Here is a 24,911-nt window from a genome sequence, read left to right on the forward strand (position 1 = left end):
CCCCACCCCTCCTCCCGCAGAGGCAGCCTCTTCAGAGAGGCCATCTCGTCTCCCCCACATGTCCTATGTCCTTTGTGTCCTCCGCTGCCGCGGCCCTCTTCCAAGCCCCAGCGCCACCGGCCTGCGGGGAGCTCAGGCGTCTTGCTGCCGGTCGGACCTTCCCCATTCTTCTTTCCCCCGTCGCCAGCCGGCCCTGGATGTCCTACTCCCTCTCCCAAAGCAGATCGGGAAGGGTGCGAAGTAGTACCAGGGAAGCAGGGGTGGATAGGGGGGAGGCGGCGGGGAAGGGCGGCTCGGATGGGAGGCGCGAGCCCCCCTCCCCCCGGGGGTCCGCCGATACTTCCGGGGATTCCGAGCCAGCGGGGGAGGGAGGACCGTTCGTGGGGGAACGGCGGGTGGGCCGCGCAGCCGGCGAGCCGGGTGTCTAACTGAGCGTCTCGCGGACGTTCGAAGGCCCAGAGGCTCCGGGACCTCTTCGCGCCCGACTCTCGCGTCCCGCCGTCCCAACCGCAGCACTCGCGCGCGCGGCCCCACCGAGGGAGGGGCGAAAACAGGTGCGGTTGCCACGGCAGCCGGGCCAGGGGCGGGGAGCAGAGCGAGCGGCGCTCGCGATATTTGGAATCGGCCAATGGGAGGCGGGGGAGGGGAGGACGTGGCGCGCAGTTCGCGGGCGGGGCTCCTTCCTCCCTTGCCCTTTTCCCCGCGGCTCCGCGCTGCTGCGGCGGCGGCGGCGGCGGCGGCGGCGCGCGCGCCCGAACACGGGGCCCGGCCCTATAAAGGCGGCTCGGCGAGGCGCGCGCTCCACTCCGCCGAGGGCGTTCCGCGGGCCTTGCCGTGCGCCTGCGCAGTGCGGGCCGCTCCCCGCCCCCTGCCCCGCCGCCCCTCCGCCGGCCGGCCGGGCCCCGCCTCGGCTCCGCGCCCTCGCCCCGCTCTCAGCCGCCGCTCTGCCCCGCAGCAGCCAGCCCCGTCCCCGCCAGCATGTTTAGCTGGGTCAGCAAAGATGCCCGCCGCAAGAAGGAGCCGGAGCTCTTCCAGACGGTGGCTGAGGGGCTGCGGCAGCTGTACGCGCAGAAGCTGCTGCCCCTGGAGGAGCACTACCGCTTCCACGACTTCCACTCGCCCGCGCTGGAGGACGCTGACTTCGACAACAAGCCCATGGTGCTCCTCGTGGGCCAGTACAGCACGGGCAAGACCACCTTCATCCGGCACCTGATCGAGCAGGACTTCCCGGGAATGCGCATCGGGCCCGAGCCCACCACCGACTCCTTTATCGCGGTCATGCATGGCCCCACCGAGGGCGTGGTGCCGGGCAACGCGCTGGTTGTCGACCCGCGGCGTCCCTTCCGCAAGCTCAACGCCTTCGGCAACGCCTTCCTCAACAGGTACTCGCCCCTGGCGCGGGGCAGAGGGCGGCGGTGGGGGACCCCCGGGGGGGGGGGGAGGCCCCGCACTCGGGTCCCGGCCGTACTATGGTCGTGGCCCGCCCCCACCCCATCGTCCTTTGTCTCCGAGGCCCCAGCGAGCCCCTCTGCGACCGCTCCCTGGGACAGGGGCCCCTGCCGCTTCGCTCCAGAAACCCACCTGGAGGTCTGGCGGTGGGTATCGCCGTCCCCTCCCCCGCTTCGGTCATCCCAGAATTTTCCAGGTTATCAGTTTAACTCCCGCCCCGCCCCGCAGATCCCGGCCCCACTTTCCTCAGGACCGGGGTCAGAGTTGGGAAGGTGAGAGATTCTTGTCTCCACCTCCTCCCAGTGTAGTTAGTCCCAGGCTGGATGCACCGAATTCCTTCAAACCAGTCCCTGTCCTCCTCCCTTCCTTCAAGTGGCTGCTGCCTAAGTGTCCTGGAAAAATATGTGTAACTTTTAGTCATTCCCTTTGCTGCTTTGCTGTGCTGTGCTTCCCTGGGGACCGCTGGTTTTGTGTGGGAGGGACAAGGAGGATCTGCTGTGGCCTGCTGAGTTTGGGGGCCGCCCACGAGGTAGCAGACAGCTGGAGTGTGAACACTCCCCCTCTGGGGCAGCTCCATAGGGCCTGTGCTCTCTTAGGGGTTTCAGGAAGCAGCCTGTCTATAGCACTGGGAGCCCGGGAATGAGATCCTGGCCCTGACTCCCTCACTAGGAGGTACCTTAACCTGTTTGGGCCTCAGTTTCCCCAGTTAGACGGGGGAAATCTTGCTTCATGATGCAGGTCATCCTCCAAGAGCCTAACCCTCATGCTGCTGGGAAGGAAATACATTGATGTTTCTGCGGCATGCAACAGCCAAGTACACTCTTCTCTAAAGAACTCAAAGGCGCTTGTCAGTGGTTCTAACATCCCCGGTCCCCACCCCTACCCCCAGGGACATACCAAAGGACTTCGCAGATCTGCCTTTCCTGCCACCCCCCATTCAAGGAGTGATTGCACATGCCTTTCAAAGTGTGTGTCAGGGAAGAGCCTAGGAAAGAATCCTTGACTCTTGCCTTCCAGGTCTCCACCCTGTGTGATCACATTCCTTTCTAGACACGGTCCAGCCGCACAGGGTGAACCAGCTTGCTCCCGATCCAGGCCAGTGGCCAGCCTACCTCTCTGCACAGAGCTGACTTTGAGAAGACAGGCAGACTGGTATTATGTTGTTTTGCCCCTTTCGGGCATTTAAGCCCAGCCTCCTGTTTTATGGCTGATGGCATTTGTGTGTCTCGGCCGGAGGCCCTCTTCACCTTGAACCTTCCTCCGGAGAATCCCTGTGTCCCAGAATTACTGTGCCGGTGGACCCGCGATTGGCCCGGACTGTTAGCTGGTGGGCACCAGACGGCGTTGTGCGTAGTTTGGCTGCTGTGCTGGGAATTCCAAGCATTACTAGGTCTTGACTTTCACACACAACTATGGGAAGCTAGAAGGAGGGGTGGTGCACCTTCTGTCCTTGGGCCTCCACTTCTGATTGTGAGAGCAGACAGCTTTTGAAAGGAGAAACGGAGTATGCGACGTGTTTCTGAAGTTGGAGACCTAAAGTTTCGGTCAGACGGGATCGTAGACTCATCTGGGCGCACCCCCGCCCCCATCTCGGTGTCCGCTCAGAGGGCTTTTGCTGATTTGCTGAGCTCGCCAGGGCAGCTTACTGTAGGGCCGACTGGCTGACTGGCCTTCATGTGTCCAGTCCAGTCACCGCCTACTGCTGCTTCTGCCTGGGACAAAAAGCACAGGTCAGGGCTGCTGAGTCCAGGACAGACACTCTGATGAGTGCCTCAGGATTCAAGAACCACACTTTGATTTCCTTTTTTTTTTTTTTTTTTAAAAGTAGGCTCCACACCTAATAATGGGGTTGAACCCCTGCCCCTGCGATCGAGTCTCAGGCTCTGCTGACGGAGCCAGCCAGGCGCCCCTTATTTCCCTCTTGCCACTTCATCTCCAGAGGGTTCTTGATCACTAAGTGGCCTTATCAGTCTAGGGGTGGGGAGGGGGTGGGGCGCGGGTTTGCCCTGGAGCAGAGGCCCCAAGCTGTGTCAGCCTGTGGAGTGCACGGAGTGCCAGCCAGGGCATACAAAGGGGGCTCTTCTCTGGCTGACACAGCCTCTCCCAGCAGCTTAAAGAGACCTATTGAGTCATGAACTTGACTTTCCGCCCTTTTCACCGTTAAGTGTCTGCTCTAAGACTAAAATCCAACGGAGCAGACCAAGGCAGGCTGCAGGCAAGGTGTCCTAAGAGCAGCCTCTGAAAACTCACTGTGCGGCTGCCACCAGCCACTTGTGGGGCGAGATGCAGCCGGTGGTGTCCTTGCCGGTGGGGGATGAGGCCGCTGTGTCTGTACTGCTTGCTCCCTTTCTTGTTTCCCGCCAGGCTCCTGGGGCTCCGCGGGGCATCTCACTTCCGGGTCTTGCCCATTCCCTTACTCACAGGTCTCCTTTACAAGGCGGTGCTGTGTATTGTCACTACTCCAGCCAGTTCTACTTTAGGTTCTTTTAATTGGGGCTTCTCTCCTTGACCCTTCCCGAGCAGGAGCCCCAGGGCTGGCGCACCGACAATCAGGGCGTGCGCTGCTGCTGGGGGGGGGGGGGTGGGAAATCACTGGGTCCAAGGTCTGAGGGTCAGCTGGTTCTGCCCTGCTGTGCCTGCGGACACCTACCCTTCTCCCTGGCTGTCTGCCCCAGGCCTGGCCACTGGTCACTTGGGGGTGGGGGGGGGGAGGGTGAAACCGAGAACCTTATCAGCTCGGATTCCTCCCCACAGTTGGAAAGGCAGCTTTAAGCCTGCATCCTACAGACAAAGGGTCAGTATTTTCTTTGCTCACAATGTCTTTTTCAGAGGTTTTTAAAGGAGCTTTTTCTGTGGCCAGTAAAGAATCTCTGCTATCAGTTGGGACAGCCCCTTGCTGTTCTGGGCTGTTCTACGCTTAGTGGGAACTTGGGCACACACGGTTAAGCCCTGGCCCAGGAGTCGCCAACCTCTCTGTGGCTTAAATTTGTCCCTCCTCCGGCCTGCTCCGGCTTTCAGAGAGTGGGATCCAGACTCCCGGTCCAGACTCCCTGTCCCGCCAACCAGCCCACGCATCCCCCAGCTTTTACTGGCCACCCCCTGCTATCCCTTCATCCAAGCAGCTGGGTGGAAGGGGTGGGCTGGTCCCAGCAGCAGTAGGGAAGCCTCTCCCCACCTTCGGGGTGTGAGGAAATTTACCAACTCCCACTGTCACCTTTATGTTTCCCTTCTGGAGTGGAACGGTGACTTAGGCTCGTGCAGTTTGCTCTAACACATCAGCAACTTGAAAGCTGAACTCTTGAACCCTGGGGGAAAAGCTAATGTGAGGGAAATGCTGAGGCAGGCCAGATTGAGCTGCTGGTTGGGTTCTCAGTTAAGACACTGCGGAGTTCAGGGGCGCCTGGATGGCTCAGTCAGTTAAGCTCAGGGTCATGATCTCAGGGTCTTGGGATCAGGCCCTGCATGGGGCTCCCCGCACAGCGGGAAGTCTGATTCTCTCTCTCCCTCTCCCTCTGCTCCCCCCCCCCCCGCCCCCGCTCATGCACTCTCACTTGCACTCTCTAAAATAAAATCTTTTTTAAAAAAAGACTACACAGGGTTTAGCGGCCACCCTGGAAACACTAGAAACTCCTTTAAACTCCTTGGCTCAGGAAAAGAAGGCAGAGGTGGAGAGGAGGGCGCACCGACAGCCCCTGTCACTTTCAGAGCCGCGAGAGCTGAGTCTTGACGTGTCCCCTCTGGCTCTGGCTCCCCTGCAGGTTCATGTGTGCCCAGCTGCCCAACCCGGTCCTGGACAGCATCAGCATCATCGACACTCCCGGCATCCTGTCTGGAGAGAAGCAGCGCATCAGCAGAGGTAAACAGACTCTGACACAGCCCAGGGTACCTTCCATCTGCGGTCTGGGACGCGGACCGGATGCTGCCCCTGAGGTCCCTCCCGGCCCAAGTGAGAACCCGCCTGACAGCGGCTGGGCGTGCTGAGCCCTGAGGGGGCAGGAGTTGCTCTCTCCCTTGGCTCCCTGTTCCGAGGTTACAGAGAGCTGTCCCGGGGGCAGGCACAACCAATCTTGCTTGGCTCCCGTGCTCTCCAGCCCCCGGGGCATGCTGGGAGATGGGCAGGCTGGCGAGATGGCACCTCGGGCTGGCTGTGAGGTCACGGGACGTCACTCTGTGTCCGGGCTCCAGGCCCCCCAGCCAGCATCGCTGCTCCCCTGCGGCTCCCTCACCTTCGTTGGGGTGTAAAGGCTAAGCCGTCTGAATTCCTGGCAAGCCCAGCAAGTCTGTGAGCGAGCACTTGACTCCAGCAGGCCGGCCGGCAGGAGAAGCTGCAGGGGTTTGTTAAACGTTTGGGGGCCCGTGGAAAGGGGTTTAGTTTGCTCCGGGGTTGGCAGTCAGCAGCCTCCCCGGGGACTGTGCACGCTGGAAGGTTTTTGGGCCGAGTGCTGGTGCACCTGGCCCCCGCTTGTGCTGGCTCCCGTCTCGACTTTGCCAGGCTGTCCTGAAGATCGGGTTCAGGATGAGCCTGAGCTGGGTTATGTTTCTGCCGCTGCTCCTTTTTGTGGAGGGGCGGGGAGCCTTGGGGCCTGAATGCTTTCTGGCAGGAGCAGGAGGGCAGGCCAGGAGCAGAGCCCACAGCTGCAGATGGGGAAAGGAAAGAAGATCAGGCTCAGACCAGGGGTGGGGGAGAAGCACCCGATTTGTGTATCATTTACTTGCAAATCTTTCCCGTGGCCCTTCCCCTCTGAGCTGCCCAGCTTTGGCGAGCTTTGCATTTGGAAGCCAGCAACCTGGTGTTTGGGGGATGTTTATGTCTGCTGTGGCTCCCAGGGGGTGGGGGCCCTGTTTTTGGTGCTGAGAAGCCTTGCTTCTCTTTTTTTTTTAATGCAGGCTGTGGGCCCCTGCCAGTAAGGGCTTACCTCAGAGCTCCATGAAACTGCTCTGTCTCTCAGTCTGGTTTAAGCTCTTAGCTTCTGCACCCCAGTGGTAAAGACAGTCCTGGGAGTTCAAGGGAGCAGCTTTGGGACCCCTTCTTAAAAGGCGAGGGCTAGGGGCTCCGGCTGGCTCATTTGGAGGGGTACTCTTGATCTCAGGGTTGTGAGTTCGAGACCTAAGTTGGGTGTAGAGATTACTTAAATAAATAATATGGGGCGCCTGGGTGGCTCAGTCAGTTAAGTGTCCGCCTTTGGCTCAGGTCAGGATCGCCCGCATCCCAGGATTGAGTCCTGTTTCAGGCTCCCTGCTCAGCGGGGAGTCTGCTCCTCCGTCTGCCCTCCCCCACCTTTGTGTCCTCGGGCTCGTGCTCTCAAATAAATAAGTAAAATATTTAAAAACAAACCTTTAAAAATAAAAGGGCAAGTCTGTTTTTCCTTTCTTACTGCTCTTGTTCCAAGCTGGTTTTAAGAAAATGCCTGGTAAGCATTAAAGAGAAAGACCCACAAGGGGGGATTTATCCTCTGTTTACTTCCAGCCTGAGTTATCCTAGAGGGACCTCATTGGAGGCCCCGTAGTGGTATCTTCAGAATGATCTGGAAGAGTAGGCAGAGGGGCTGCTTGTAACTGGGGCCATGGGGTAGAGAACTAAGCCGCCCCTGGGCTGCGCACATCGCTCCCTGCCCAGGGGTCAGTCGATGCGTACAGGTCTTCTGATAGGGGCCGGGATAGGGACCGTAGCTCACAAAAAGAGGCTTACCATCTCAGGCTGCGTTCACTGTGACCTTCAGAGCTGGGAGTTAAGGCATTTGCAGGAAAGGGCACAGGGTTCTTGTGTACGCCCACCATGCCCCTGCTGGGGGGTGTGTCTTTGACATGTCAGCCTGTGTCCGGGGAGCCTAGCCGGCTGATGGTTTGGGAGTGTAGGTCTTGCTGCTTTGGGCACCCCGGCCCTCTCTGCTGGGATGCTCCCCCTGCCCCTGGCCTCCTTTCCTGGTTGGCAAACGGTGGGCAGCCGTGTCCAGATCTTCTCTCTCTGGGATGGGCACCACTGCGGCGCCTCCCTGGGCTGTCGGGGGGTGGATCAGTGGACATAGGGTGCATGTGATGGGGGAGGTGTCTGGGGGGACATGCGGTATGCAGGGCAGTCCCCACCCTCAAGTTTTCCGTGCAGGTGGCAGATTCTCGGCAGAGGAGGCCAGCAGGTGACGCCAGGGCTCTCCCCTGCTTGCCTGTGCCCCTCTCCAGGTGTGAGACGTGGCCCCTCTCTGTCCTGGGGCAGCTGCTCCCCCACCCCATGGTGGGCAGGAAGGTGGAGTGGGGTTTAATCTAATTGGGGGAGGGCTTCCTTCTGCGAAATAGCGAGATCAAGCTGATTTTACTAGACGGCTTCTTTCCCTCCAGGACCCAAGGTGTCTTGGTTTATTTTACTAAAAGTTACTAAGTTGGGATTTGCTGTGCAGTATGTTTGGTGTGAGTTTTTTATCAGCCCGAGAGAGACCATCGCGCATTACCTCTCCGCCGTGCTGGCTGTGGTCTTCGAGGGAGGTGGCCGCTAGCTGGACAGGGAAGGGAGTGGCCGTCCGCTTGGAGGCCCCACCCACCAGTCTTTGCAAAGGTCCCGTGTTGCCCTGTCCAGCAGAGGAAGTCAGAGGAGGGCAGTGCGTTCCAGGCTCTGCGGCCGGCCAGCTCGCCTGTCTGCTCCCTTTGCTGACAGCATGGAAAGCAGGTGTTTCCCTCTCAACAAGATAGGACCAGCAGAAAACACGGGTCCTGGGCAGGCAGTGTGTTTCTGTGGTCTGCCGATCTTGTTCCCTGGAAACAGAAGGTTTTTTTGCATTAGAGTTGTTAATTACATTTATGTCCATTTCCCACCCTATCTGCCAGGCCCCTCCTGGCTTCTTCCCCCTTTTCCCCGTGGTCCCTAATGTGTGCAGGAAATACCTTCTGGAAAGATAACGCAGGGGCTGTGTAGGCCCAGAGCAGTCAGGATATAGGCCAGGCTCTGCAGGAGACCCCCGAGAATTACTCCAGGAAGAAGGAGTCTCCGTGGGGGTCTCAGGCTGCACTTCCCTGGTGCGCTAATTGGAGGGACTTTTTTTTTTTTAAAAGATTTTATTTATTTATTTGAGAGAGAGAGCACGAATGAGAAGAGAGAGGGTCAGAGGGAGAAGCAGACTCCCTGCCAAGCAGGGACTCCAGGATCAAGGATACCCAGACTCCAGGCTCATGACCTGAGCTGAAGGCAGTCGTTTAACTAACTGAGCCACCCAGGTGCACATAATCGAGTGCCTTTAAAGATAAAACATTCTCCCGTGTCAGCAGAGAAAGGTGATTTGTGGGGACAGCATTCGTTCTTGAGTGCCATGTGACTGATAAAGGGCATTCCAAAGGGCATCCGGGGCCTGGTGGGGCGGGCGCTGTTCACTCCCAGGCTACCGCCTGTGCCTGCACAGTCATGAGCCGGAGCAGGGATTGCCCACAGCGGGTCCCGGGGTTGTGGGGGGCAGGCACACTCAGGCGGAGGCCCGAGCCTGGGGGTCAGGGGCCTGGCCAGGGCACTCCCTGCCATCATCACCACGTGGCTGTGAGCTGGCCATCGTCACTTTTGTGCCTTGATTTCCCCCACGCGAGTTGTGTCCTCACGGAAGCATTCCTTGGGTTTGGAGGCTGACACCCGGCCGGCCTTGGGCCCGCCGTTCTGCATGCTGTCTGCACCAATGCCTCAGGAGCCGGCGCCCCTTAGCTGTCACACAGCTACACGTGGGAAGCCCTGCTGCCTTCCAGACGAGGAGGCTGAGGCTTGGGAAGGTTCCGTCGTTCGCACCAGGCTGCACGGGCAGGGGTGTGTCTGCGGACCCAGCAGAAGCAGTGCTCCGTCACCCAGCCGCCCAGCCACCCGCCACCCCGTTACGGAGAGGGCACGCTCCAGCCGGGCCCACAGGAGCACTGAGAGCCCAGATCGGGCATGTCTTTGACCCTGCTGGGTGGTGACATTGCGGGGCTTCTGAGCTCTCCTGACAGTTCTCTCCCAGCCTGAAGTCAGACTCTGAGTTCACAAATGGACCCGAGGCCCAGGACTTGGAACAACCGTGCTGGTGTCTTCTTCCTTTTCCCCGTTCTCTGCCTCTAGCCAGGGTCACCTGCCCGTCCCAGACCCTCTGTGGATGGGTGTAGGACCCCGGGCCAGGGCTGGCTTCTTACTGACCCTCCTGCTGACTGTGCCTGGTTCCCAGGCTCCCTCCAAGCCTGGAAACCGCCCCAGTAGGCAGGTAGGGCCTTCCAGGTGCAGACCCGAAGTCCTCTGACTCTGAGGGGGCCCCCGCACTGTGGGCAGCCCCCCCCCCCGCAGACCCTTGTGACTGCCTCCCAAGCTGCCCTGCCCCTAAAGGCCCTCCATCCAGGTCAGGGTTCTCTGCCGCCCGTAGAATGCTCCATGAGATGGCCTGCAAGCCTCTGGCTAGGCCACACGTCGCCCTCCTCTTGGATTCCCTGGGCGCACAGTGCGGATGAGGATGGAAGGTTCGGGCCCCAGCTCCGTACTTGAGCCAGGGACCCTGGGGAGCTCCTGCAGCCCGTGTGCTGACCCCTTGCCCTAGAACCTCATGCTCAGTGACATGTTTAGCCAGCGTCAGCTAATTACAAACAGATGTCCAAAAAATCCAGGAATTCCCAGGCTTTGATTAGAAAGACCTTTCTCTGACTTACACCCGGAGGAGGCCAGAGGCTAGGGAAGCACTGACTCAGCCGGAGTTTCCCTTCCTGGCCCCCTGGCCTCCTCCAAGCCTCCCTCTCGTCCCCGCCCCACCCCCACTCTGGTCCCCCGACAGCTTTTGGCCCAGCCTTTGGCGGGAATGCGGCAGTTCTGCCGAGGGGCGTGGGCCGCCGCCTGCGGAGGAGTGGGACCAGCCGGCGCCCGGCACCTGCTAGCTCGGGGGGGCTGCGAGCCGGCAGCTGGCCCCGGCGCCTGTGAACGTTCCGTTTGTATTCGGTGGTACGGGGCATTCTTTGAGCGTGAGAGGTGGTCGTCGCCCACACAGCCCTCCGAGTCTGCACTCCTTGAGCCCGAAATACAGTTCCTATTTACGTAATGAGAACAAACATTTACCAGCGCTTACCGGCCACCAGGCACCACCTCGGTGCCCACAGCAGTCCCGCGCATTAGAGACGGGACGTCCTCGAGTCAGGGATGGAGAAACGAGCTCAGAGAGGGGCCGCGGCCTGCTGGGGTCACGCAGCTGGTTGCGGAGTACAGGGCTCAGGATTCAAGTGCCCGCCTGATTCCAGAGGCCATCGGTCCTTCTCCGCCCTTTGCCCATTTCCCAGTCACAGCTACTGAGGTCTTCGCCCTTGTTAGGCACGCAGCTCAAGGAAGCATTTGTGTAACCATCGCCATGATCAGCGTCTGGTCTTTCCATCAGCCTGGAAAGTTCCCTGCTCCCCTTCGTAGTCCCCTCTGGTCCCCAGCAACCCACAGACCTGATACTTACCCCTGAGGTTTTGCCTTCTCTGGAATGCCCGGTACAAGTCTTCCATGCTTGGGGGTGTTCGTCATCGACCCATCATTCTTCCCATGTACCCTCATGCCTGATCCATTCACCTGCCGAAGAGCCTTGGGGTTTCCAATTTGGGGCCATTTTGAATAAAGCTCCTACAGACATTTGCATAGTACAGTGTGGAGTTCAGTTTCTTTTTTTTTTTTTTTTTTTTAAGATTTTATTTATGTATTTATTTGACAGAGAGAAATCACAACTAGGCAGAGAGGCAGGCAGAGAGAGAGAGAGGAGGAAGCAGGCTCCCTGTGGGGCAGAGAGCCCGATGTGGGGCTCGATCCCAGGGTCCTGGGATCATGACCTGAGCCGAAGGCAGAGGCTTTAACCCACTGAGCCCCCCAGGCGCCCCATGGAGTTCAGTTTCTTCATTTCTCGGGTAAATACCTAGGAGTGGGGAGGCCCCTTTCTCCTCGCTGCTGAGCGACACCAGGAAAGTCCTTCCCAGAAGCGTGCGCCCGCCAGAGGAACCTCGGCCACCACGTCGGTCGCCTCTCAGCTCCTCCATCGTCCCCTTGCTGTCCCGCGCCCCCTCTCCCGGGCCCAGCACCGGTCGGAAACGTGTGTGGTGGGAGCCACGGCAAGAAATACCAAGGCCCACGCAGCTTGAATGGCAGGAAACAAAAGTCGTTTGCAGACAAGCCCTCTATTGTTGATGTTCTAGAAACTTGGACTGTATGAAGCAGCTTTTCCCCCAGCTGCTGGAACTACCTGTATTTGGAGGGTGCCAGGAGAGGGCGAGGACCTGTCACGACTTCCTTTCTTTCACCTCTGTGCCCGTGGCGAGGAGCGGGACACTTATCAGGACGGCAGACCTGGTGAGGAGCCTGACGGGCCCGGACGAGGCTGGGTGAGGACAGAGCGGAGACAGGCGGCATGTTTGGACGTCCTGTCCGCGTGGCCCTGTGTGCTTGCTTCCCGAGGCCGAGTCCAGCCCTCAGCCGGTTGCCCTGAGCGCACAAGCGACTCTTCTTTGTCCCCATGTCTGTGCCTGTGTGCTGAGACTGACTACGATAATAACCCTTCTCGGTGCACGGTTCGGTGGCATTGAGTACGTTCGTGGTGTTGTGTACGGTCCCCACCGTCTGCCTTTCAGACTTTTCCATCTTCCAGACAAAAACCAGATCCCCATTAGCCACTCGTTCTCCGTCTCCCCCTCCCCACAGCCCCTGGCCCCCTCTGCTCTCCTTTCCGTGTCTGCGGACTTTGGATGCATGGAATCATGCAGCATTGGTCCCTTTTTTTTTAAAGGGGCTTAATTTAAAATTTCCCCCAAAGTCCCCGAACTTTCTGTGCGAGGGCTTGCCCCATATCAGAGAAGGCACCGGCTTTTCCTCACACTGTGGATTCAGGGGCCAAATGTGTCCCGGGGCCGAGGCTGACCCCTCGTGTGTCCCGAAGCCTGGAGGCTCACCGCCTTGGGCGATGCCTAGGGTGGGGGCACCGGCCTCGACTGAGGCTGGTGCTGCTGCTGCTGCTGCGGGTCCGGCCCTGGAGACACCATCCATCAGGCCAGAGTGAGGGTTCGGTGGACAGATGGGTGCCGGGTGGGCGTGGCAGCAGCTGCAGCCACGTGGTTGTGCGCGGTCATACAGCTGTGATGACGTCACACGCGCTTAAGTGCCCTGACTCTCTTCGTGACCCGTGGACGTACTTTCGTGACCCGCCCGGAAAGTGGGAGCCTTTTTCATAATAAACAGGAAATTTCATTCACCTGCACATAAAAAAGAGACTTTGCCTGTTGGCTCCAGCTTCAGGTGTTGGCAGATAACGGGGTTTGTGGGGAGGGGACAGGAGGGAGCACTTGGGGTTCTTGGCTCTTCCCGTGGTGACTCTGGCGCCACGATTCAGAGATGGCTGCTCCCCCTCCTCCTCTCTCCGTCATTCCTGGAGTCTTCTGGGCTCCCACCAGCGGGGGACATGGGGTGGAGGCCGGGGGCTGAGCTCAGCTCCCTCTGCGCTGTCCTGACTCCTGGGCCAAAATGAACTTGGCCTGGAGCCCAGCCCATCAGGGAACCCCTGTTTCCAGCACCTCGCCTCTGGCGTCGCTGCCTCCCCAGCCGTGCGAATCTGGGCTCGTTCAGCATGTGGAGGTCTGAGGACAGGCAGGGTGGCGAGGGCAGGAGTTGGGCCTCGTTTTTGCTGAGCGAGAGCCGTCATTCAGTCCCCAGTCAGTGCTTTTCCAGCGCTGACCTGCTGCTCCTGGCCGCTTCCCTCGCCTGCTGCTTGGCCCTCCCTTCGCGGTTTCTGCCGGGGGGGGGGCTTCTCTCGGAGCCAACCGCGTGGTGTCCGCGGCCGTGGGGGCTGGGTCCAGGCTTTCTCATGCCCTCTGGGCACGGACAGTCGGGTGGTCCGGCTGTGTCCGACCCTCAGCATGGGCCTCGGGTAGGCCAATGGCTGCCCTGCCTGGGCTCAAGTTCAGATTCGCAGAGGCCTTACTGCCCCCCACCCGCCCCCTCCGCCCCAGTCCACCTCCCCTCCCCCGCCCCCCTTTGGAAACTCCAGCCGGTTGAGGGGCCGCTTCTGATCGGGGTGCCCTGTCTCCCTGGCACGCTGGGCGGGGGCACGGATTGCACATTGGAGCTGTGGCCAGGCTGCGTGCTAAGTCAATGGAAACAGTGAATTTGAGGTTTTCCTGAGGGTTCGGTCTCACCCGGAGGACAAAAGCTGGCCTCTGGCTCCAGGACCAGGCTGAACTTTGGTGACTCTCAGTTCTGACTGGTAGTGCTGGCCCAGGCCCCTTGGCTGCTCCTGCCTGGGAGAGAGAGAGAGAGAGAGAGAGAGAGTGAGTGTGTGTGTGTGTGGTGTGTGTGTGTGTGTGTGTGTGTGTGTGTGTGTGTCTTTGGTGACTCTCAGTTCTGACTGGTAGTGCTGGCCCAGGCCCCTCGAGCGTGTGTGTGTGTGTGTGTGTGTGTGTGTGTGTGTGTGTGTGTGTGTGTGTCTTTGGTGACTCTCAGTTCTGACTGGTAGTGCTGGCCCAGGCCCCTTGGCTGCTCCTGCCTGGGAGCGTGTGTGTGTGTGTGTGTGTGTGTGTGTGTGTGTGTGTGCGTGCGTGCGTGCGTGCGTGTGTGTGTGTGTGTGTGTGTGTCTCTTTGGTGACTCTCAGTTCTGACTGGTAGTGCTGGCCCAGGCCCCTTGGCTGCTCCTGCCTGGGAGCGTGCGTGTGTGTGTGTGTGTCTGTCTGTCTGTCTGTCTGTCTGTCTGTCTTTGGTGACTCTCAGTTCTGACTGGTAGTGCTGGCCCAGGCCCCTTGGCTGCTCCTGCCTGGGAGCGTGTGTGTGTGTGTGTGTGTGTGTGTGTGTGTAACTTGATCTCATCCACTCTACGGTCAGAGGAGGAGGAATTGTTTCTGGAATTCCGCAGATCGAGAAATCGTAACTCAAGAGTGAGGGACAGCAGGTGGCTGTCAGCGCCCAGCGCTGGGAGTCGAATCCGGGGCTGTCTTGGTTAAGAGCCTGCGTTCTTTCTGAGCGCTTAAGTGCGGGGCGAGGCTTGGAACGCTGTGGCTTCAGGCATACAGCTCTGCAGCTCACTTGAACCTGGGGGGCCTGGTGGCCAGAATGTTTATCCTTCAGCCCTTGGCACGCCCCCACTGTTAACTGTATATCTTAAAGCCCTGGCAGTGGGGGCCCCGGTTCTGGCCCCAGTAGAAGTAGTCTTTTGGGGAACCCAGCTGGGGACCTGCATTCAGTCCGAAAGCCTTGGAAGGACCCGGAGCAGCTGAATGATGACCTACTGAGCAGGTTCCCCTGGGGCCGGGGAGGGCTGCCCTCCCTCCTCATGGCACCATTGGTCACTCTGTCCTTTTTCTCTGCTCTCTCCTTCTACCTGGTACTTTTCTGTCATCTGTAGTCCACACGGTGCATGGCGACATCCCAGTGTGCTGAGGGGTGGCGAGCAAGTTGTGCAGGCAATGCTAGCCTGGGGCAGGCTGTCAGGACCAGAAGGGTGGTGGGCCCCTAGCTGGCCCGGGTCTCAGGCTCTTCTCTAGGGAAGCAGCTTCTCCAGCTTACTTTCAGGAGCTCGACTGTGCTCTGGGGTGTATTTGCTGCTGCTTAAGAGGCCCGGCCTGTGTTGGACGCGGCCTGTGGGGAGTGGGTGAAGAACCAGGAGCCCAGGGACATGGAGGCTCGCCCAGAATCACCCGGAGAGGAAATGGGAGCTCGGGGGCTTTGAGCCAAGCTTCCCAAAGACCACTGTTGTCACGTGGTCTTCCTACATCTCCTCATCTTTATTCCTAAAAGATGAGAAATAGGGGCGCCTGGGTGGCTCAGTCGGTAAGCATACGCCTTCAGCTTTGTTCAGGATCCCAGGGTCCAGGGATGGAGCCCCGTGCTGGGCTCCCTGCTCAGCGGGGAGTCTGCTTCCCCCTCTGGCTTGTGCGCATGTGCTCGCTGGCTCTCTCAAAGAAAAAAAATAAAATAGGGACGCCTGGGTGGCTCAGTGGGTTAAAGCCTCTGCCTTCGGGTCATGATCCCAGGGTCCTGGGATCGAGCCCCACATCTGGCTCTCTGCTCCTCGGAGAGCCTGCTTCCTCCTCTCTCTGTCTGCCTCCCTGCCTACCTATGATCTGTCTCTCTCTCTCTGTCAAATAAATAAATAAAATCTTAAAAAAAAAAGAAATAAAATATTACAAGTGAAAAAATACAAGATGAGAAACAGAACCTTCCCTCCTCCTGGGGGCAGTGGAAGAAGTGGAAATATCTCGAAGAGACGTGACTGTGAAATAGGGTACAGGTTAAAGTGCTGTTGCAGAGACCCAAAAATCCTTTGGCTTAAATCAGATATCAGCTAGTTTACGTGGAAAGTAACAGTCCGAGGCCATCCTGAACGTTCAGCTTTCATCTCCGAACTCAAGGTGGTTGCTCCTGCTCCTGCTATCACATCTGCATTCCATTCTGTAGGAAGGGAAAAGAGGACAAAGGTCTTAGAGGCCTTGTTCATTTCTGCTGCAGGAGAGGCTAGGAGATGCGTGCGGTCAAGTTGCCCTCTTAGCGCAGTAGTAGGAGATGCGTGCGGTCTTAAACTGGCGGGCCCGGAAGTCAGCTAGAACTGGCCCATTCTGTTATTCGAGGGAGAGCTCCGATGAGCAGTTTCTGCTGCGGATGGCCACATCCACGAGGAGGCTTCCACTGGGCGGTGGGAGACTTGGAGTTGAGAGCTAGACTTGATGTAGTCCAGCTACCTCATTGTAGAGAAGCGTTTAAGACCTGGGGCAGGGGGAGTATGGTGCATAGCATTGCATAGGCTTATCTGGGCGGCAGCGATGGGCTAGAGTTAATGGTTTGGGCCGTAGGCCTGTGGTCTCCGTCCTACAGCTGAGCTCTGCTGCTGTAGACAGGGGCAGCCACAGACGGTCCAGAGGAACGTGGCCATATCCCAGTGAAACTCCGACATACGGAGCAGGTGATGGGCCAGCTGCCGTTGGCCAGCCCCTGCAGTGGAGAATGAATGAGGTTCCTAGAGGAGGGGGTGCCACACGGGCCCCCCGTGAGTAGCAGCTGCAGGGGTCACGGCTGTTCCATACTGTCCTTGTCGTACAAGAGCATCTCGCCGGCAGGCTGCAGCCCGGGTCTCTGTTCTTCTCGCCATACCGTGGTGAGCTCACCTCCTTGCCCTTGCCGCCTTAGAGCTCAGACTTTGTGACTTTTCTTCTAAGATTTTATGCATTTATTTGACAGAGAGCGAGAGTGGGGATGAGCGGGACGGTGTCGGGGGCGGGTAGTGGGAGCGGGGGAAGCAGACTGCCTGCCGAGCAGGGAGCCGGACGTGGGGCTGGATCCCAGGACCTGAGCCGCCAGCAGACGCTTAAGGCGCTGAGCCACCCAGGCGCCCCTGGATTTTGTGTTATTTATGTGTGGCGCACCTCTCCGTGCGAGGTGCTCTGTGGGCGAGGGCACACGAGGTGGGCACAGAAATAGGGGGACCCAGGGCCCTGCACTCAGGGTGCTATGCTGGCCTCGGGCGGACACGGTGGGGATTTAAATGAGCCCAGGCTGGGCAGTCCCAGGTCGAGTCAGGGAGGAGAGCCTCAGAGCATCCTGGCGCCCGGTGTCCCCGAGCTCAGCCCGCTCTTCCCGCAGGGTACGACTTCGCCGCCGTGCTGGAGTGGTTCGCCGAGCGGGTGGACCGCATCATCCTGCTCTTCGATGCCCACAAGCTGGACATCTCGGACGAGTTCTCCGAGGTCATCAAGGCCCTGAAGAACCACGAGGACAAGATCCGCGTGGTGCTGAACAAGGCGGACCAGATCGAGACCCAGCAGCTGATGCGGGTCTACGGGGCCCTCATGTGGTCCCTGGGCAAGATCATCAACACTCCCGAGGTGGTCAGGGTCTACATCGGCTCCTTCTGGTCCCACCCGCTGCTCATCCCTGACAATCGTAAGCTCTTTGAGGCGGAGGAGCAGGACCTCTTCAAAGACATCCAGTCTCTGCCCCGCAACGCTGCCCTCCGGAAGCTCAATGACCTCATCAAGCGGGCGCGACTGGCCAAGGTAGACTTGGGGATGCTGTTGGCGGGGGCCCAGGATTGAGCTGCCATGGCTCTTGGGGTGCCTGAAACCCGTCCCGGGTAACCCACTGCCATACTGTTGCCCGGTGTCTAAGCGGGTCTTCTCTGCACCGGTGGGTGTGGCCCTTTCTCAGCTGAGTCCTCCTGGTACGCGCAGACGTTAAGTGGGAGGGGAGCGCTGGGCCTGGGGCAGCCTGGGAAGTGGGGAGGAGGCGAGGGCAGGTGTTACCGGCTTCCCCTTCCAGGCCTGTGGAGCATTCCGCACGGGCGGGCTGCTGGGGACACAGTGGGGACTGACACGCACTGTCCCTGCCCTTCCAGCGCGCCCCAGTCGTACCAGGAAGGCGGAACATGTGGAGGAAAGTCAGGCCCGGTTGTTTGTCCTATCGTGGGATGCCACAGAAGGCGGCCACTGGGAGGCCGTGGGTGGGCGCGGACGCATACACCGGGACAGGAGGGAGCTAGTGGAGAGATGGGGGACGAGCCTGTCGGCTGAGGGAGAACCCTGGGTGGCCTTGGTCCCCAGCGGTCTCATGAGCCATCCCGCCGCCCCCCCCCCCCCCCCCCCCCCCCCCGGGAGGCACAGGGCCTGCTGGCCCCTGCTGGCGGCATCCGGATTGCCCAAAAGCCTGGAATCTCGACACCTGTTTACAGGCTTCAGGGAGACCCCAGCGTGGCTGGGGCTGGGAATGAAGGCGGATGCCGCCAGCAGCCCCTTCGGTCACGGAGGGGCAGAACACATCCCGCGTGCAGCCCGGCCGCCTCTGTGCGCATGTGCGGATCCTGGATCCGTGGGGCTCCGAGCTCGGCTTCAGCGGGGACCCCGAGCATCACCGCTCCTCTGACGACTTGACCGTGGAGGGCAGGGCTGTTCACACCCGCCTTGGGGCTCTGGAGGCGTAGGAAGGGGTTCTGTGGGGGTTAGGGCTCTGGCAAAGGCAGTCCTGTGGCCGGTGAGAAAGTCACCCCAGGCTTCCCAGTAAAGGACCGAGGAGGGGTGCCTCCTCCAGTGGCAGGCCCCCTCCGGCGAGAACCAGGAGGAGGCCTGTGGCCCGGGTTCCTGGCTCTGGGAACGCACCGCACGTGCGCAGCTCTGGCTTTTGAGCGCCAGCCGCGGGCCCCACACGGTGGCTCAGGCTACACCACAACATCGTGAGGTCTGAAGTCAGGTGGCATTTTGGCGCTCACTGTCTTGAGTAAAAAACTCAACGTTAAGTTACCACCAGTCCGTGTCTCCACGCTGGTTACCCAGAGCGCTCGTGGACCCCACCGGAATGCACTAGAAGGACAAGCTCTCAGGCCCCACGCCGCACCGCTGAACCATCCGGGGATCTGTCTGCACAGTGAGGTCACAGGATCTGCTCTGGGGGATCCAGGGACTCTCAGTTTTCCACATGTCTCACTTCTGGAAGCTCCCCAGTGAGGGGAGCTGGTTCTGGGAAGGGAACCCGTGAGAAAACCCGCGTTGCTGGCTCCTGGCCTCCCGTTTCCAGGCTGCAGAGAAGGGCACAGCTGCTCCCTCTTTGTCCAGTGCACCCCCACAACGTCCCCCCAGAGGGGCCACCTGTGCCCTCACGCAGCCTTCTTCAGGGAGAGAACGAAGGGCGGGCTCTCTATTCACCGACAAGTGGTGTGTAATCGCCTGGCCTGCGGGCACCCTGAGTCACCGTGCCCGGAAAACCCCAAGGCTTCCGATCTTGTCCCGCACCTGAGGGCTCCAGACGGCTTCCTTTTCCTGGAGCGAGTGGCTCTTTGTGCCAAGCCGCACGGGCCAGTGATGGGCAGAGCGGTGGCTGCCCTGCGATGGCGGGCCTGCGTCCCTCGGGCCGTTCTCAGCCGGTGGGGCTCCCAGCCTGGGGCACACAGGGTCCGGCCTGTCGAGGGGCTTTGAGGGGGTAGCGTTGGCAGGACTGGGAGCAGGAGGGTGAGGCTGGCTGCCTGCAGCCCTTCACGCCCGGACGTTCCTTGGCAAGGCAGTGCGATCGGAGAGCCCGTGGCCTTGGAGGGCGGCCAACGCTACCAGCCCGCCGAGGGGAAGTGAAGGGCGTGGCACCCTTCGTTGGCAGGCATGGAAGTAAGGTACCGAGCTTAGAGGAACTTCAGAACATCTGGGCGAAGCCTTATGTGCTTTTCCTAACACTTACTCATTCCGAGCTGTCCGGGTGATAAACTGAGCGGAGCTCGGGCTGCATTGGGGTTTTGCGACCTTGACGTCAGCGGCCCCCAGCGTGTGCTTGCAGATGGCGGGACAGCAGGCCCCGTATCTCTGCTGTGGGATGGGGAGCTGGGGGTGTGCCCTGCGCTGCAGAGGGCATGGGCCCTGCGCGGCTGCGGGCGGTCCCTGGTGACCTCAGCCTCCTGGGGCAGCCCATCTCCGGCCCCTCCCGACACGGTGTCCCTAACTGTTTCCCAGGTCCACGCCTACATCATCAGCTCCCTCAAGAAGGAGATGCCCAACGTGTTTGGGAAGGAGAGCAAAAAGAAGGAGCTGGTGAACAACTTGGGAGAGATCTACCAGAAGATCGAGCGGGAGCATCAGATCTCCCCCGGGGACTTCCCGAGCCTCCGAAAGATGCAGGTGTGGCTACCCCGCTTGGCCTCCCCCACAGGGGCCCCCCGAGTTCGGTGGCAGCACCCCGCCGCGGGCCGTGACACCACAGAGGGGAATGTGGTGACTCACCCTGAGCAGTGGGGGGGGAAGGGCAGGGCACCACGCCTCCCAGCACCGTTGGGGCTCATCCCTCGCCCCACCCCCCCCAGCCCTCAAGGGAAGGTGCTGTTGCCACTTTGACCTTAGAAGCTCCAGAGCCAAAGCCGAGGGGCGAGCCAGGGTGGGGTCGTGACCTGGGCCCAGCTCTGGCCTGGCCTGGCGACTGCGGGGACCTAACCTGGCCTCCCCCCCCCCCTCCCCTGCCCCCCACAGGAGCTCCTGCAGACTCAGGACTTCAGCAAGTTCCAGGCCTTGAAGCCCAAGCTGCTGGACACGGTGGACGACATGCTGGCCAACGACATCGCCCGGCTCATGGTGATGGTGCGACAGGAGGAGTCCCTGATGCCCTCCCAGGCCGTGAAGGGCGGCGCCTTCGATGGCACCATGAACGGGCCCTTCGGGCACGGCTACGGCGAGGGTGCCGGCGAGGGCATCGACGACGTGGAGTGGGTGGTGGGCAAGGACAAGCCCACCTACGACGAGATCTTCTACACCCTGTCACCTGTCAACGGCAAGATCACGGGCGCCAACGCCAAGAAGGAGATGGTCAAGTCCAAGCTGCCCAACACGGTGCTGGGGAAGATCTGGAAGCTGGCCGATGTGGACAAGGACGGGCTGCTGGACGACGAGGAGTTTGCCCTGGCCAACCACCTCATCAAAGTCAAGCTGGAGGGCCACGAGCTGCCCGCTGACCTGCCTCCACACCTGATCCCGCCCTCCAAGCGGAGGCACGAGTGACTGCCCTGAGTGACCTCCAGCGCGGCCCCCTGGGGGGGAGGGGCCATAAAGACTGAGCCGCTTCCTCGGCTCTTGCAAGGAAAACCACCATCTTTGTTTTCAGGCTGTTCCGGGGCCCAGCAGGGAGGCGGGTGGTACTTGTATGTGAATGATGGAATTTTGTGCACAAGAACTATGGATATTTTTAATATATAACGTTAGAGGCAGCGTTCTTTCTTGCCTCCTCCGTCTGACAGCCCCACGCACGTGAGCCCCTGTCCTCCCCGCCTCCGGCTCTGCTGTACAGCACACGCCCCCCCCCCCCAGCAGCTGTGGGGACCCCGGGGCCGTGTGTAGACAGGAACCCCAGCATTCTCGCTGGTTTCTAAGCTGAGTGCTGCTTCACTGAGCCCGCGGCTCCTTCCCTGTCCGGCTCTGCCCCCTCCCCGCGCTCCCGGGATAAGCTGGTCCGGTGCCTTCCACCTCGCGCTCCCGGGAAGCCCCCATGCGCGGGCCCTGCTCTTCGCTCTCACACCACCCCCCCAGCTTGAAAGTCACAGAAACAAGCCCAGCTCCCATTTTTATGAGCTCCAGGGAATGCGGAGGGATGTGAGAACGTCCCTCAGAAAAACACAAGCTACTTTTGTTCTGTGAAGTGACACCTTTCCTACTTGACCGAATCTTCCAGCAACTTCCCAACTAGGCCCAGCTCCACCCGGGCGCGGTGGGACGTGCGGAGCACACCCTGTCGGGGACCCCAGGGTTTGTGTTTCCGGCTTCTCCCCTTCACTCTCCTGCAACATTCTGGTGTCCCTCTGCCCCCACCTCGGATGGGTGGTGGCCTCCATGAGTCTGGCCCGGCTTGGTGCTCCAGCCCGGGCCTCGCGTCCAGACGTCAGAGACCTGGGACAACCCGCCCCTTCCTGTTCCTCCACTCATTCCCCACCGAAACTCACTCCTCCCTTCTCCCCTCGAGCAAGGAAGGGCAGCGGATGTCTTGGATGCCCTGAGAATCATATCCCTCCGGGCTGAGGGTTGGGACTGGAGGCAGTGAGCAGAGCAGCCGGGCGGGGCCGGGCTCTCCCCCGCACAGCCTCGGGGGTGGGAGGCCCAGGACACACTCCACTCACTGGCTTCCTGCTAGACACACCCATGGGCAGGGGAGCACGTGTCCCACCAGGCACCCCGCCCCAGGCCAGGTCTCAGGGACTCCTCCGTCAGACCTCTTCTGCGCCCCCTGGCCCCAGCGCCCCAGTGCTGCTCCCCGGGCTCCCGCGGGGTCTGAATTACCTGCGCTGGCCTCGGCCCACCAGTGTGTGCAGTATCCGCCGAGGGCCGAGGCAGCCTCCTGGTTGGGGAGTCGCCGCGAGGGTCCCTGGCTCATCCCCACCTGCCCATGGCGAGCAAAAGCGACGGAAGACGGCTTTTTTCTTCCTCGCATTAAAAAACAAGTTGACTTGCACTGAAGCTGGCTTGGGGTGCTGAGTTGTCTCTCCCTGGGGCCTGCCCTGCACAGTCCCTTGTGGGACACCGGCCGAGCGTCAGGAGGGCGGAGGCGCCCGCAGCGGCCGCTGGGCAAGCCTGCTGGGTGCGGTGGGGGTCCCCTCCCCGGGATGCTCAGCTCGGCAGCATAGAGTGAGGCCTGCCATGCGGCTGACGGCCCCTGGTCCTTGTGCTGCTGCGGGCTGAGCGGGAGTAGTTTATTGAGAAGGGGAGGATGGGGTGAAGAAGCGGAACTTCTGGTGACTGAAAGCAGGCTGGCCGCGGGGGGCTGGGGGAGAAGGTACCCGCCCTCTGCCGCCTTCCCAGTTTCACCTCCAACCCGGGCCCCTCCCTAGCCTCGGCCAGTTGGGGGTGCCACGGGGCACTCAGCCCCAGGAGGGATCACATAGATAAGGGTTTACCATGCTAGCCTCAGGGTGGCTTGGAGACCCTGAGGCCCGGCAGGGACACCAGCGACAAAAACACGATTAGGAAGGGCTGGTTCCAGAGGGAACGGTGGCCAGTTAAAGCTAACGGGCCCTGGAAGGTAGAACGCTCGAGGTGTGGTTGGGGTGGACACCGGTCAAGCTGTGGCAAAAATCATCACAGAGAGGTGCCCATGGCTTCTGAGGGCCAGGCTGTGGGCCACAGCCCACGTGGCAGGCGTCCGGTCTGATGGCCAGTGGCCAAGCTAGCGGGGGCTCGCCAGCCCTCCCAGTACCACTCGGAAGGTTTGCCTTGACCACCAAGACCCAGGAAATCGCTTTTTCCCATTTCACCGCTGGGAACCGGAGACGGGAGAGCTGGGAGACTCCAACCCAGCTGGCCCGACTGCAGAGCACCAGCTCTCGGAAGTGTTTCCTTTAAAAAAAGGAAACGCTCGGGGCATCTGGGTGGCTCAGTGGGTTAAGCCTCTGCCTTCAGCTCAGGTCATGATCTCAGGGTCCTAGGATTGAGCCCTGCATCAGGCTCTCTGCTCCACGGGGAGCCTGCTTTCTCCTCTCTCTGCCTCTCTGCCTCCTTGTGATCTCTGACTGTCAAATAAATAAATAAAATCTTTAAAAAAGAAAAGAAACGCTTGTGGGGCGCTTGGGGGGCTTAGTCGGCTGAGCATCTGCCTTCAGCTCAGGTCATAATCCCGGGGTCCTGGGATCGAGCCTCGCATCCGGCTCCCTGTTCAGTGGGAAGTCTGCTTCTCCCTCTGCCTGCCCTCTCCCCCTGCTTGTGTTCTCTGTCTGACAAATAAAATCTTTAAAAAGAAGTAAAGAACAGAAAAAAGCTCTCTGTGCTCCCAAAGTCTGCGTGAAAGACTCGGGTTTGAGAACCCCATGCTGAAGGTCCATTGCGGTCACTCCAGGACAGCCCTCAATTTCCAGGGGTCACCCGAGAGGTAGAGCGTGCTGTTTGAGCTGTTAGAGAAAGAAAACACAACTTCCAAGTTCTTACGGAATGTGGGTGAGAGGCGCTCTGGCGGGCTTGGCCTCCTCCAGCCACGGCCCACACGGCACGGGGGTGCTGCCCATCTGAGGCTTGGAGGAGAGGCCCTCGGCAGCTGTCTGCCCCTGCTGCTTCAGAGCCTGTGCCCCCCAGTCTGTGTTTTATAGCTGGGGGGACGTGGGGTATCTTCTCCCAGCCTGAGATTCAAGTGTGGCCACCCCCCTGAGGGCCAGCCCCCTATCCCTTCCTCTTCCCCACCCCACAGCTGACCAGAATTCTGGGCAAAAGACCCCCCTTCAGAGCCTAGTCTGGGGCACAGGGGGCTGCTTGCACCCGGCCCCCAAATCTCCCAGAATGAAGGGCACCTCAGTCCAGCACTCAGGGAGTCATGGGTGCCACCCCTGTCTAAGCCGCACTCTGCAGCTCTGTTCTCTTAAAATATTTTTAAAGAAATATTTTATTGTGGCATCTGGGTGGCTCAGTGGGATAAAGCCTCTGCCTTCAGCTCAGGTCACGATCTTGCGGTCCTGGGATCGAGCCCGGCATCGGGCTCTCTGCTCAGCAGGGAGCCTGCTTCCTCCTCTCTGCCTGCTTCTCTGCCTACTTGTGATCTCTATCTGTCAAATAAATAAAATCTTAAAAAAAAAAAAAAAGAAATATTTATTTGCTGGAAAGAGCGACAGAGTGTGAGAGCACAAGCAGGGGGAGCAGCAGGCAGAGGGAGAAGCAGACTCACCGCTGAGCGAGGAGCCTGATGTGGGACTCGATCCCAGAATGCTGGGATCCTGACCCAAGCCAAACACAGACACCCAGCCGACTGAGCCGCCCAGGCGCCGCTTTTATAAATATTTTATGTATTTGAGAGAGAGAGAGAGAGAGAGAGAGAGAGAGTGCGCGTGCATGATTGCACACAAGGTCAAGCAGGGGGAGGGGCAGAGGCAAAGTGAGAAACAGACTCCCCGCTGAGCAGGGAGCTGGAAGCCAGGCTCCATCCCAGGACCCTGATCACCACCCGAGCCGAAGGCAGCCGCCCAGCCAGCTGAGCCACCCAAGCACCCCCGTGGCAGCTCTGTTTTACACATCCACGGCTCCACGTGACAACACACCAGAACAAGCATTTCTTC

General features: G+C 60.2%; 1 protein-coding gene across 1 annotated transcript; it reads left to right on the plus strand.

The window, feature by feature from the left end:
• Window positions 1–832: 832 nt before the first annotated feature.
• Window positions 833–23,282, plus strand: EHD1 (EH domain containing 1). The gene is made up of 5 exons (XM_046014516.1): window positions 833–1,382; window positions 5,208–5,305; window positions 17,012–17,424; window positions 19,855–20,019; window positions 20,365–23,282. Exons 1-5 carry the CDS (start codon window positions 979–981, stop codon window positions 20,887–20,889), a joined length of 1,605 nt encoding a protein of 534 aa, XP_045870472.1. The 5' UTR covers window positions 833–978; the 3' UTR covers window positions 20,890–23,282.
• Window positions 23,283–24,911: the final 1,629 nt, after the last annotated feature.

Source organism: Meles meles, chromosome 8 (assembly GCF_922984935.1).
Source record: "Meles meles chromosome 8, mMelMel3.1 paternal haplotype, whole genome shotgun sequence".
NCBI classification, from domain to species: domain Eukaryota; kingdom Metazoa; phylum Chordata; class Mammalia; order Carnivora; family Mustelidae; genus Meles; species Meles meles.